The following is a 13,756-nucleotide window of genomic DNA, read 5'->3' as shown; positions in this document are numbered from 1 at the left end:
AGAAATGGCTCAGCAGTTAAGGCACTTGCCTGCAAAGCCTAAGGACCTGGGCCAATTCTCCTGTACCCATATAAAACAAGATGCATAAGGTGGCACACGTGTCTGGAGTTTGTTTGCAGTGGCTAGAGGCCCTGGTATGCTCATTCATTTTCTCTCTCTCTCTCTCTCTCTCTCTCTCTCTCTCTTTCTCTCTCTCTCTCAAATAAATAAATAAAATAGTTTTAGAATAGTTTTTTTGTTTTGTTTTTGTTTTTTGAGGTAGGGTCTCACTCTAGGCCAGGCTGACCTGGAATCCACTATGTAGTTTCAGGGTGGCCTCAAACTCTTGGCTATCCTCCTACCTCTGCCTCCTGAGTGCTGGGATTAATGCCACATCTGGCATTAAAATACGTTTTAAATTTAACAATTTAGCCAGGTGTGGTGGTGCATGCCTTTAATCCTGGAAAAACGAAAAAATTCGAAAAAAATTAACAATTTACTTACAACATTGTAATATTTAGAATTTTTTTTTTCCTTTTTAGTTTTTTTGAGGTAGGGAACCACTCTAGCCCAAGTTGACCTAGAACTCACTCTGTAACTCCAGGCTGTCAAAAACCTCAAAGCAATCCTCCTACCTCACCTTCCAAGTGCTAAGCTTAAAGGCATGTGTCATCATGCCTAGCTTCAGAATTATTTTTTTAAATATTTTATTTATGATGGGTATGGTGGCACACACCTTTAATCCCAGCACTTAAGATAGGTGCTAAGCTTAAAGGAGGCAGAGATAGGAGGATCACCACAAGTTTGAGGCCACCCTGAGACTATAGTGAATTCCAGGTCAGCCTGAACTAGAGTGAGACCCTACCTCAGAAAACCAAAAAGTTATTTATTTACTTATTTGAGAGAGATAACAAAAAAGAGGCAGACACAGAGAGAGTGAGTATAGGCAGGCTAGGGCCTCCTGCCACTGCAAATGAACTCCAAATGCATGTGCCGCTTTGTGCATCTGGTTTTACATGGGTAATGGTAATCAAATCCTGGGCCAGCTGGCTCAGCAAGCAAGTGCCTTTACTGTTGAGCTACCTCTCCAGCCCCTAAAATGAATTTTAATAACCCATAATAAATTCATTCAAAGTCCCATTTGTGACTGGAGACTTGTGACTAAGCTAGAGCACAATAGAGAAGCACTTGCCAGGCTGGAGAGATGGCTCAGTGGTTAAAACACTTGCCTGAAAAGCCTAACAACCTGGGTTCAATAACCCAGGACCCACTTAAAGCCAGATGTACAAAGTGGTATATGCATCTGGAGTTCATTTGCAGTGGCTGAAGGTCCTGACATACCCATTCTCTCTGTCTCTCTTCTCTCCCTCTCTCTCTCCCTCCCTCTCCTTGGAAATAAATAAAAATATTTTAAAAATTAAAAAAGAGAAGTCCTTGCCTACCATGCACAAAGCCCGCATGCTCTACCATACGAACTACCGTATGTTCCAAGAGACCTTCCCAGTGCACACATGGAGGAGATCAAGGCACAGACAAAATGACACCCGCAAACAACGTGTGTCTGTTGCTGCGTGATTCACACTTGATCCACAGTAGCTAAGGCGTGCAATCAGCATAGCTTCCTAGAAACAGAAGAAGCGGCCGAAAAGATGGGCTGCATATAGACAGTGGGGCATTGCATTAGTCTGCCACAAACATGAGTGGGTCCTGGCATTCGCAGTAATCTCTATGGAACCGGCAGATGTTGTGGGAAGCAAAATGAGCCAGACACAGAAAAACAAGAATTGCATGTTTTCTCTCATATATGGAAAGAGAATGATCTGAAATAAAGAAGAATGATTAGGGGCCTGGAGGGTACATGGGGAAATGGTAGAAAGATGGGTGAAAATGACCAATGCATGATACGTGCACAGGGTGGAAATATCATAGTGAATCCCATGATTTTGTCCAGTCTCTATGGGCCAATGATTACAGCTTAAATTTTTACCTTAATTTTTTTTGTGTGCGTGCATGTGCACGTGTGGAGACCAGAGGGCAACCTCAGGTGCCATCCTGAGGTACACCGTCCACTTCTCTTTAAGACAGATCTCTCATTGGTCTGAATCACCGATTAGGCTAAGTGCTGGCCGGCGAGATCCATCCACCTCCTCTTCCCCAGCACTGTAATTACAGGCACAATCCACCACTCGTGCCATTTACATGGGTACTGGGGCTCAAAGTCAGGTTCTCATCTTTAACGTTGTATTGTTGTTGTTTTGTGTGTGTGTGTTTGTGAATGTGTGTGTGTGTGTGTGTGTGTTGCTGAGTTTTATTAGGGTGGCTTGCATGAGCATGAAAGGAAATTATTTCCAGAGCACATACAACTTGCCAGTGGCCCCTTGGAAGATGCTCATTCTTTTTTTATTTTATTTTATTTTTTCAGTTTTTCAAGGTAGGGTCTCACTCTGTTCCAGGCTGACCTGGAATTAACTATGTAGTCTCAGGGTTGCCTCAAACTCATGGTGATCCTCCTACCTCTGCTTCCTGAGTGCTGGGATTAAAGGCATGCACCACCAAGCCTGGGTCATTCTTTTTTTCTTAAGTTTATTTTTATTTTTATTTATTTATTAGAGAGACAGAGAGGGAGAGAGAGAAAGAAATGGGCATGCCAGTGCCTCCAACCACTGCAAATGAACTCCAGATGCATGCATCACCATGTGTATCTGACTTACATAGGACCTGGAGAACCAAACCTGGGTCCTTAGGACTTCACAGGCAAGTGCCTAAACCACTAAACCATCTCTCCAGCCCATGATCCTCATTATTATTTTTTTTTTTTTTTGGTTTTCTGGAGTCTTAGGGTGGCCTCAAACTCACAGCAATCCTCCTACCTCTGCCTCCCAAGTGCTGGGATTAAAGGCGTGTGCCACCATGCCCAGCTGTGATCCTCATTCTTTTTTTTTTTTAATATATTTTTAAAAAATTTTTTTGTTAATTCTTATTTATTTGAGAGTGACAGAGAGAGAGAAAGAGGCAGAGATAGAGAGAATGGGTGTGCCAGGGCTTCCAGCCACTGTAAATGAACTCCAGATGCATACATCCCCTTGTGCATCTGGCTAACAGGGGTCCTGGGGAATCGAGCCTCGAACCAGGGTCCTTAGGCTTCACAGGCAAGCGCTTAACGGCTAAGCCATCTCTCCAGACCAGTGATCCTCATTCTTTTTTTTTAATTTTTTTGTTCATTTTTATTTATTTATTTGAGAGTGCCAGAGAGAGAAAGAGAAAGAGAGAGAGAGAGAGAGAGAGAGTGAGAATGGGCACGCCAGGGCTTCCAGCCACTGCAAATGAACTCCAGATGCATGTGCCCCCTTGTGCATCTGGCTAACGTGGGTCCTGGAGAATCGAACCTCAAACTGGGGTCCTTAGGCTTCACAGGCAAGCACTTAACTGCTAAGCCATCTCTCCAGCCCTGATCCTCATTCTTGATGGGCAAACTCGTTACTGACTAAAGCTATCTCCCTAGTCCTTAACTAATTTTAAAAAGACCCATAAGGAGCTGGGTGTGCTGGAGAACCACTACAGTCAGCTTAGACATTCTGCAGAAGAGGCGTCAGGGTTCCCTGGCCAGGACTCACAGACCCATAAAGGCACCTTGAACTCTTGCACTTCCTGTACAAACATATGAATGTGAATAGTGCACAGGGCCAACAGAAATGCATTTTTGACAGAAATGCTTCATGGTAAATGAAAAGATACAAATTTCTATATTTAGGGGCTAGAGAGATGGCTGAGTAGTTTAAGGTGCTTGCTTGCAAAACCTTATGGCGTCATGTTTGATTCCCCAGTACTCACGTAAAGCCAGATGCACAAAATGGAGCATGTACCCATAGTTTGTTTTTAGTGGCAAGAGGCCCTGGTGGACCCATCCTCTTCCTTTCTCGATAAATGGATAAATAAATAAAAATATTTTTAAATTCTATAGATATTCAGTAAGATCCAAATCTATTCTTAAAATGAAAAGCAAATGTCCCACTGCACAGTATATTCTCTAGCCCAGGCTGATTCACTGTATTCCCAGGATGGCCTCAAATTCAAAGTGATTCTCTTGCTCCGCCTCCTGAGTGCTGGGATTAAAAGCATGTGCCACCATGCCTGGAGGCACAACGTACACTATGCTATGTGTGTGTAAGAAGCAAGAGGGACTCTGCACCTGTCTCCTTCCCCATCTCCGCTGCTGAGCTACATGCGCCCCGAGGGCCGTCCAAGCCAAAGAATGGAACCAAAAGTTCCAGGAATCCCAATGTGTCCCTCTACCCATGGAAACCTTTCTTGGCAGGGCAGGTGGAAAGCCATTCTAAAATGCTGTATACAGTTCCCTCCCCATTAGCACGATAGTCCAGGATATGCATGCTCAGGTTTCCATGGCCAAAACCTGCTAGCACCCCTGTACTGAATGCTAAAGCAAGCACCGCTTTGCCTCTAGAATGTAAGTTCTAGAAAAGCTAACCATTTTATGTCTTATACACTTATGTACCTCTCAAACTAATCTTATGATTAAAATAAGCACAAAACCTGCACTCTACAATTCAGACATATAAAGGTTATTTTCTATAACTGAACTCCATTTCCACAGATGGAAGGGAGACAGACCTAGGAAAACAGTGGCCATGTGTCCAGCAGGCTTATCTCTACAAGACTTATACATAAAAAGACACATTTAGGGGCTGGAGAGATGGTTTAGTGCTTAAGGAGCTTGCCTGCAAAGCTAAAGAACCAGGTTTGACTCCCCAGTATGTATGTAAGCCAGATGCACAAGGTGGTGCATGCATCTGGAGTCTGTTAGCAGTGGCTAGAGGCCCTGGCTCGCTCGCTCGCTCACTCACTCGCTCGCTCACTCTCACTCTCTCTCTCTCTCTCTCTCTCTCTCTCTCTCTTCCCCCCCTTGCCTATTTCTCTTTCTCTCAAATAAATAAAAAAGAGTAAAATATTTTTTAAAAAGATGTTTAGTATTTAATAAAATCCTTCTTACCCCAAAACACTTTTGTTTTGCCATAATTCAAAATAGCCATATAAGACAGGGGGCACACCAGAAGCAGAGGTACAAGGATTGCTGTGAGTTCAAGGCCAGCCTGAGAGAGAGTGAAACCCTACCTCAAAAAAAAATTTTTAAATGGAATTTCAAATGGGAAAGTGTGGGGGTGGGGAGGGAGGGAATTACCATGGGATATATTTTATAATCATGGAAAATGCTAATAAAAATAAAAAAAATTTAAATAGCCAGATGTAGAGGCACACGCCTTTAATCCCAGCACTTGGGGGGCAGAGGTAGGAAAATTACCATGAGTTCAAGACTACTCTGAGACTGCCGAGTGAATCCAGGTCAGCCTGGACTACAGTGAGACCCTACCTTGAAAAACCAAAACAAAACAAAAATAAAAAGGCTAAAAATAAATAAACCAGCTCTCCAGGCATTCAAGATGTCGAATCAAGGACAAGGTGGGTCCTGTGGTATGAAATTCCTGACTTCCCTGGGTCAATTTCCCTGTGATCAACTGTGCAGACAACACTAGAGATAAAAAAAATCTGTATATCATCTCTGTGAAGAGGACCAAGGGACGCCTGAACACACTTCCTGCTCTTGGTGCAAGTGACATGGTGATGGCCACAGTCAAGAAAGGCAAAACAGACCTAAGAAAGAAAGTCCATCCAGCAGTGGTGATTCCACAGTGAAAATCATACCAAAGAAAAGATGGACTGTTTATTTTGAAGGTAATGCAGGGGTCAGACTAAACAATAAAGGTAAGATGAAAGGTTCCACTATAATAGGACCAGTTGCAAAGAAGTGTGCAGACCTGTGGCCCAGGATTGCATCCATCACCCTCCAGTGTGTCTATAAAATATACCTATTAAAAAGTATTTGCTGCTGGGCGTGGTGGCAGAGGTAGGATGATCACTGTCAGTTCAAGGCCACCCTGAGATTACATAGTGAATTACAGTTCCACCTGGACTAGAGCGAGACCCTACCTCAGGGAAAAAAAAAAAAAAAAAAAGTATTTGCTCAAAAGTAGCATTTGGGGGCTGGAGGTGGAGGGATGGCTTAGCGGTTAAGGCATTTGGCTACAAAGCCAAGGGACCCTAAAGACTCTACCAGCAAACTGTTAAAGCTGATAAACACCTACAGCCATGTAGCAGGATACAAAATAAACACACAGAAATCAGTAGCCTTCCTATATGCTAACAACAAACACACAGAGGATGAAATCAGAGAATTACTCCTATTCACAATTGCGTCAAAAATTAAAAAAAAATAAAGTACCTTGGAATAAACTAACCGAGGAAATGAAGGATCTCTTCAATGAAAACTTTAAAACACTTAAGGGAGAAATTGCAGAACACACTAAGAAATGGAAAGACATCCTTTGTTCTTGGATCAGAAGAACCAATATTGTGAAAATGGCAATCTTACCAAAAGCAATCTATACATTTAATGCAATTCCCATCAAAATTCCAATGGCATTCTTCACAAAAATAGAAAAAAAAATCCAAAAATTCATATGGAAGCACAAAAAACTGGAATATCTACAACAATTTTGAGCAACAAAAATAAGGTTTTAACCTATATTTTAACCTATATTACAGAGCCATAGTAACAAAAACAGCATGGTACTGACACAAAAACAGACAGGTAGATCAATGGAGCAGAATAGAGAACACAGATGTAAGTCCAGGTAGCTATAGCCACCTAACAACTCGACAAAAATGGCAAAAATGGCAAAAATGCCGGGCATGGTGGCACACACCTTTAATCTCACCTTTAATCTAAGCACTCGGGAGGCAGAGGTAAGAGGATCGCTGAGAGTTCGAGGCCACCCTGAGACTACAGAGTGAATTCCAGGTCAGCCTGAGCCAGAGTGAGACCCTACCTCAAAAAAAACAAACAACAACAAAAAAAAGGACAAAAATATTCACTGGAGAAAAAACAGCCTCTTCCACAAATGGTGCTGGGAAAACTGGATATGTATCTGTAGAAGGATGAAAATAGTCTCTTCTCTCTCTCTCCATGCAAAAGAATTAAGTCCAAATGGATTAAAGCCCTTAACATCAGACCTGAAACTCTGAAACTGCTAGAGGAAAATGTAGGGGAAACCCTTCAACATACTGGTCTTGGCAAAGACTTTCTGAATACAACCCCAATTGCTCAGGCAATAAAACCACAAATTAATCACTGGGACCTCATGAAATTACAAAGATTTTGTACTGCAAAGGACACAGTGAATAAAACAAAGAGGCAACCTACAGAATGGGAAAAAAATCTTCGCCAGCTATATATCTGATAGAGGATTAATATCTAGAATATACAAAGAACTCAAAAAGTTAAATTATAAGAAATCAAATAATCCAATCAAAAACTGGGCTATGGAGCTAAATAGAGCATTCTCAAAGGAAGAAATACAAATGGCATATAAGCATCTAAAAAAATGTTCTACATCACTAGTCATCAGGGAAATGTAGATTAAAACTACATTGAGATTCCATCTCCTGTCAGATTGGCTACCATCATGAAAACAAATGATCATAAATTTTGGCGGGGATGTGGAAAAGAGGAACCCTTCTACAATGCTGGTGGGAATGCAATCTGGTCCAGCCATTGTGGAAATCAGTGAGGAGGTTCCTAAAACAGCTAAAGATTGATCTACCATATGACCCAGCTATAGCACTCCTAGGCATATATCCTAAAGACTCATTTCATTTTCTTAGAAGTACGTGCTTAACCATGTTTATTGCTGCTCAATTTATAATATCTGGGAAATGGAACCAGCCTAAATGTCCCTCAACTGATGAGTGGATAATGAAGATGTGGCACATTTATACAATGGAGTTCTACTCAGCGGTAAAGAAAAATGAAGTTATGAAATTTGCAGAAAAATGGATGGATCTGGAAAGGATTATACTAAATGAGGTAACCCAGGCCCAAAAAGCCAAGCGCCACATGTTCTCCCTTATATGTGGATCCCGTGAGAAGGAAAAAAACTCAGTAGCAGAGACCAGTAAGTTTAAAAGGAGATATAAAGGGAAGAGAAAGGTAGGGAGGAGTGTACTTACTAGGTTGGTATTGTATATATGTAAGTAGAATGATTGAGATGGGGAGGTAATATGATGGAGAATGGAATTTCAAAGGGGAAAGTGCGGGGGGGGAGGGTATTACCATGGGATATTATTTATAATCATGGAAAATGTTAATAAAAATTATGAAAAGAAAAAAACATAAAAAATAAAATAAAATAAATATACACAGAATTCAAAAAATTAAATAATAAGAAATCAAACAACCCAATTAAAAAATGGGTTAAGGAACTAAATACAGAGTTCTCAAAAGAAGAAATACAGATGTCATGTAAGCATCTAAAAAACTGTTCTACATCCCTAGTCATCAGGAAAATGCAAATCAAAACTATGTTGATATTCCATCTCACTCCTGTCAGATTGGCTACCATCATGAAAACAAATGACCATAAATGCTCGAAAAAGGGGAACCCTTCTACACTGTTGGTGGGAATGCAATCTGGTCCAGCCATTGTGGAAATCAGTGTGGAGGTTCCTGAGACAGCTAAAACTAGATCTACCATATGACCCAGCTATAACACTCCTAGGCATCTATCCTGAGGACTCATCTCACTACCTTAGAGATACTTGCTCAACAATGTTTATTGCCGCTCAATTCACAATAGCTGGGAAGTGAAACCAGCCTAGATGTCCCTCAACTGGTGAGTGAATAATGAAGATATGGCACATTTAAACAAAGGAGTTCTACTCAGTGGTAAAGAAAAATGAAGTTATGAAATTGGCAGGAAAATAGATGGATCTGGAAAGGATTATACTTAGTGAGGTAACCCAGGCCCAGAAAGCCAAGTGTCACATGTTCTCTCCTATATGTGGATCCTAGCTACAGATGATTGGACTTCTACGTGAGTAGGAAGAAAGCTCAGTAGCAGAGGCCAGTAAGCTAGAAAGGAGATATAAATGGAATAGAAACAGAGGGAGGGGGACTTAATAGGATAGTGTTGTATGTATGTAAGTAGAAGAACAGATTAATGGGGGTAAAAAAGGCCTAAGTTAGGTCAGAGGAAGAGATTGAGTAAAGAAACGGCAGAGGGAGGCTGCCGTCTGGCTAAATGTATATACTATGCTCACCAAACTGTCCAGGAAGCACTTCTCTTAATGTTCATACCCATATATTAATGCTACTCTCACTTTTGGTTAGAGAACCTTCTCTTTTCAGATGGCAGTGACCTTGGGATGACTCAGAAGGCACCATGGTGCTGAGAAGTGACAGAGGAGAGTTCAGCACTGAAACATCTCTATCACACCTTCCAAGGCTCAGGGTCCATTGCAGAAGAGGTGGCAGAAAGGAAGGGTAGGACTCCTTACAACGTGCTCCTCCAGATGCAAAATGGCCTGGATATCCATGACCTCATAGTGTCTGACACTACCTACACAAGACCATCATAATATGAGGAAAAGATCATGACATCAAAATAAAAGAGAGACTGATTGAGAGGGAGAGGGGATATGATGGAGAGTGGAGTTTCAAAGGGGAAAGTGGGGGGAGGGAAGGAATTACCATGGGATATTGTTTACAATCGTGGCAGTTGTCAATAAAAAAAAAAAATAGGGTCTGGAGGGATGGCTTAGTGGTTAAGGCATTCGCCTGCAAAGCCAAAGGATCCAGGTTTGACTCCCCAGGACCCACATTAGCCAGATGCACAAGTGGGTGCACACATCTGGAGTTCATTTGCAGTGGCTAGAGGCCCTGGCGTGCCCATTCTCTCTCGCTCTCTTTCTCTCTTCCTCTCTCACTGTCAAATAAATAAATAAATAAATATGAAGAAATGTTTAAAAAGAAATAGGCTATGGAGGGCCGGGTGTGGTGGCGCACACCTTTAATCCCAGCATTTGGGAGGCAGAGGTGAGAGGATCACCATGAGCTCGAGGCCTCCCAGAGACTGCATAGTGAATTCCAGGTTGGCCTGAGCTAGATTGAGATGCTACCTCAAAAACAAAACAAAAATAATAATAATAAATAATAATAATAGTAGGCTATAGAATTAAATAGAGAGTTCTCAAAAGTAGAAACACAGATGGCATATAAACATCTAAAAAAGTATTCTACATCATTTGCTATCAGGGAAATGCAAATTAAAACTACTTTGAGGAGCCGGGCATGGGTGGAGCATGCCTTTAATCCTAGGAGAGGTAGGAGGAGGTAGAGGTAGGAGGATCGCCATTAATCAAGGCCACCCTGAGACTACATAGTGAATTCCAGGTCAGCCTGGACTATAGTAAGACCCTAACTCGAAAACACAAAAAAACTACTTTGAGGGCTGGCAGGATTGCTTAGTGGTTAAGGCATTTGCCTGCAAAGCCAAAGGACCCAGGTTAGGTTCTCCAGGACTCATGTTAGCCAGATGCACAAGGAGGCACATACATCTGGAGTCCATTTGTAGTAGCTAGAGGCCCTGGCACGCCCATATTCTCTCTCTCCCACCCCCCTTTCCTCTTTCTCTGTCAAATAAATAAGGGCTGGAGAGATGGCCTAGCGGTTAAGCGCTTGCCTGTGAAGCCTAAGGACCCCGATTCGAGGCTCGGTTCCCCAGGTCCCACGTTAGCCAGATGCACAAGGGGGTGCACGCGTCTGGAGTTCGTTTGCAGAGGCTGGAAGCCCTGGCGCGCCCATTCTCTCTCTCTCCCTCTATCTGTCTTTCTCTCTGTGTCTGTCGCTCTCAAATAAATAAATAAATAAATAAAATTTAAAAAATATTTAAAAAAATAAATAAAAATAAATATTTTTTTAAAAAACTACTTTGACGGGGGAGGGAGGATAGTACCATGGAATATTTTTTTATAATCATTGAAGTTGTTAATAGAAATTTGAAGAAAAAAAAAACTACTTTGAGATTCCATCTCCTAAGGACTCGTCTCACACTATCTTAGAGATTCTTGCACATCCATGTTTATTGCTGCTCTATTCACAAAAGCTAGGAAATGGAACCAGCCTAGGTGGCCCTCAACTGATGAATGGATAATAAAGATGTGGTACATTTATACAGTGGAGTTCTAGTCACAGTAAAGAAAAATGAAATTTGCAAGGAATTGGATGGATGTGGAAAGGATTGTACTAAGTGAGGTAACCCAGGCCCAGAAAGCCAAATGCTGCATGTTCTCTTTCAACTGTGGATCCTAGCTACAAATGTTTGGACTTGTGAGTTGGAGTAAAAATCAGTAGCAGAGGCCAGCAAGCTAGAAAAGGGCTATAAGGGAGGGTGGAGAGGGGAGGTCTTAATGGAATGGTATTATATATATGTAAGTAGATGAACAGATTATTAGGAGTGGAATGGTCTAAGTGAGATCAGGGGAAGAGATTGAGTGTAAAACAGGTAAAGGGAGGGTTAATCAAAATTTAGATGGAGCCAGGTATGGTGGCACTCCGGAGACAGAGGTAGGAGGATTGCCATGAGTGTGAGGCTACCCTGAGACTACATAGTGAATCCAGGTCAGCCTGGGCTAGAGTGAAACCCTACCTCAAAAAAAAAAAACATTTGATGGTATGCATAAACCATATGGAAACCTACTTTTTTCTTTCTTTCTCTCACTGTTTACTGAGGTAGCTGCCCTGCAGGCTCCAGGATTCTATCTATCATCCTATCATACAGCTTCACATGGGTTCTGGATCCACTCAGGCCCTCAGGCTTGCACAGTAAGCACTTTACCCACTGAACCATATCCCCAGACGGCCAAGTTTTAATTTTATCTCTCTTTCATTATTCTATATGACATCATACAGTCAGTGGCCACTACAGTAGGAAGTTTGGAAGAACAGTGAAAATGAAGGGAGAGAAAGATGGCTCAGTGGTTGAAGGCACTTTCTTGCTAATCTTGATGGCCCAGGGTTTAATTCCCCAGGACCCATGTAAAGCCAGATGCACAAAGTGTCACATGCATCTGGAGCTCATTTACAGAGGCAGGAGGCCCTGACATGCCCATTCTCTCTCTCTCCCTCCCCCCTTCTCTCTCTCTCTCTCTTTGTCTCAAATAAATAAAATTAAAAAGAACACTGCAAATGAGTTTGGGAAAGGGCTCAGTGGTCAAAGGACTTATCTGCCAAGCCTGAGGGCCCAGGTTTGATTCCCCAGTGCCCAAATAAAGCCAGACACACAAGATGCTCTGGTGTGCCCATTCTCTCAATCTCTCTGTGTCTCATAAATAAAAAAGAACACTTCAAGCTGTGCGTGGTGGAACACACCTTTAATCCCAGCACTCGGGAGGCAGAGGTAGGAGGATTGCTCTGAGTTTGAGGCCACCCTGAGACTACATAGTGAATTCCAGGTCAGCCTGGGCTAGAGTGAGACTCTACCTCGGAAAAAAAAAAAAAAAATTCAAATGCTTATTGGCAAAGCTCTTCAGTAATGTGATCTGTCACATTAATGTGCCATTGTCAGAAAGCTAGTGTTCTTTGGTGCCAGGGATTACATAAAAGATATGGCATATTTCTTTTTTTTCTCAATTTTTTATTAACATTTTCCATGATTATAAAAAATATCCCATGGTGATACCCTCCCTCTCCCCCCAACTTTCCCCTTTGAAATTCCATTCTCCATCATATCCCCTCCCCATCTCAATCATTCTACTTACATATATACAATACCAACCTATTAAATACCCTCCTCCCTTCCTTTCTCTTCCCTTTATATTTCCTTTTTATCTTACTGGCCTCTGCTACTGAGTCTTTTTCCTTCTCATGCAGAAGCCCAATCATCTGTAGCTAGGATCCACATATGAGGGAGAACATGTGGCGCTTGGATTTCTGGGAGACATGGCGTATTTCTATTTCTCCTAGGACCTATAGATTTTATTCATAGTATGTTGGGTTCACTTAAACCTTTTTAAACCAAGGTTAATAAAATCAAGTATGTCCAGGAAAACTGATGTTGTGGTTCTCTTTAGGAGAAGAATCGTGAGCTTGAAATTAAAAACATCTACACTAATCGAATATTTAAAAATTTACATGAAGAAGATGATTACCCAAAAGGTATGTCTAGTCACTTTTACTCAAAATCTGTTTTTAAGTATCTGGTCATACTTTCATATTTTATATAGTCAAAACAGTGGTTATTTTTCAAAATCATTTTGACACGCTGCAGAGACAGCTCAGTGGCTAAGGCACCTGCCTGCAAAGCCTAACAACCTGGGTTCCAGTTCCCTAGTACCCTAGTACCCTAGTACATAAAGCCAGATGCACAAAGTGGTGCATGCATCTGGAGTTTGTTTGTGGTGGCTAGAGGCCTTTGGTGCCCATTCTCATTCTTTCTCTCTCCTCTGTCTCTCTCTGTGCAAATAAATATATAAAACTTGAGAGAAAAAGAGGCAGACAGATAAAGAACAGGTGGGCACTGGGCAATTGAACCTGGGTCCTTAAGCTTTGCTGGCAAGTGCCTTAACTGCTGACCTATCTCTCCAGCCCTAAAAATGTTTTTCAATATTTAAAAAAAAAAAATTTAGGGCTGGGTAGCACTGTGTGATCTCCTCCCAGAATCAGTGCTCACTGCTGCACAGAAGCCACCACAGTCACTTTCAGAGGCAGCGCCTTCCATGTCTGCCTTCCTTGCTCTGCTCTGGCTCATAACCTAGGGAAAACAGCCTGTCTGCAGTGAGGTCACTGAAATGAGAGCCCTTCTTTTAGCGCTCAGGGGCTCCCACGTAGACAGTCACCCTCTGTAACTCAGGGGTTCTGTCACAGCAC

The 13,756-nt window shown here is 42.0% G+C and overlaps 1 protein-coding gene and 1 pseudogene across 1 annotated transcript in view; both read left to right on the top strand.

The window, feature by feature from the left end:
• Lca5l (lebercilin LCA5 like) overlaps window positions 1–13,756 on the top strand; it is a 30,388-nt gene that overhangs the window by 10,996 nt on the left and 5,636 nt on the right. The window contains exon 4 of the mRNA XM_045149206.1: window positions 12,961–13,045. Within this exon, the coding sequence (XP_045005141.1) occupies window positions 12,961–13,045 (85 nt within the window). The remainder of the gene's footprint in view (window positions 1–12,960; window positions 13,046–13,756) is intronic.
• On the top strand, window positions 5,436–12,875 carry LOC123460940 (annotated as a pseudogene).

This window comes from Jaculus jaculus, chromosome 5 (assembly GCF_020740685.1).
Source record: "Jaculus jaculus isolate mJacJac1 chromosome 5, mJacJac1.mat.Y.cur, whole genome shotgun sequence".
In the NCBI taxonomy this organism is placed as follows: domain Eukaryota; kingdom Metazoa; phylum Chordata; class Mammalia; order Rodentia; family Dipodidae; genus Jaculus; species Jaculus jaculus.
This window is presented reverse-complemented; position numbering and strand designations above follow the sequence as displayed.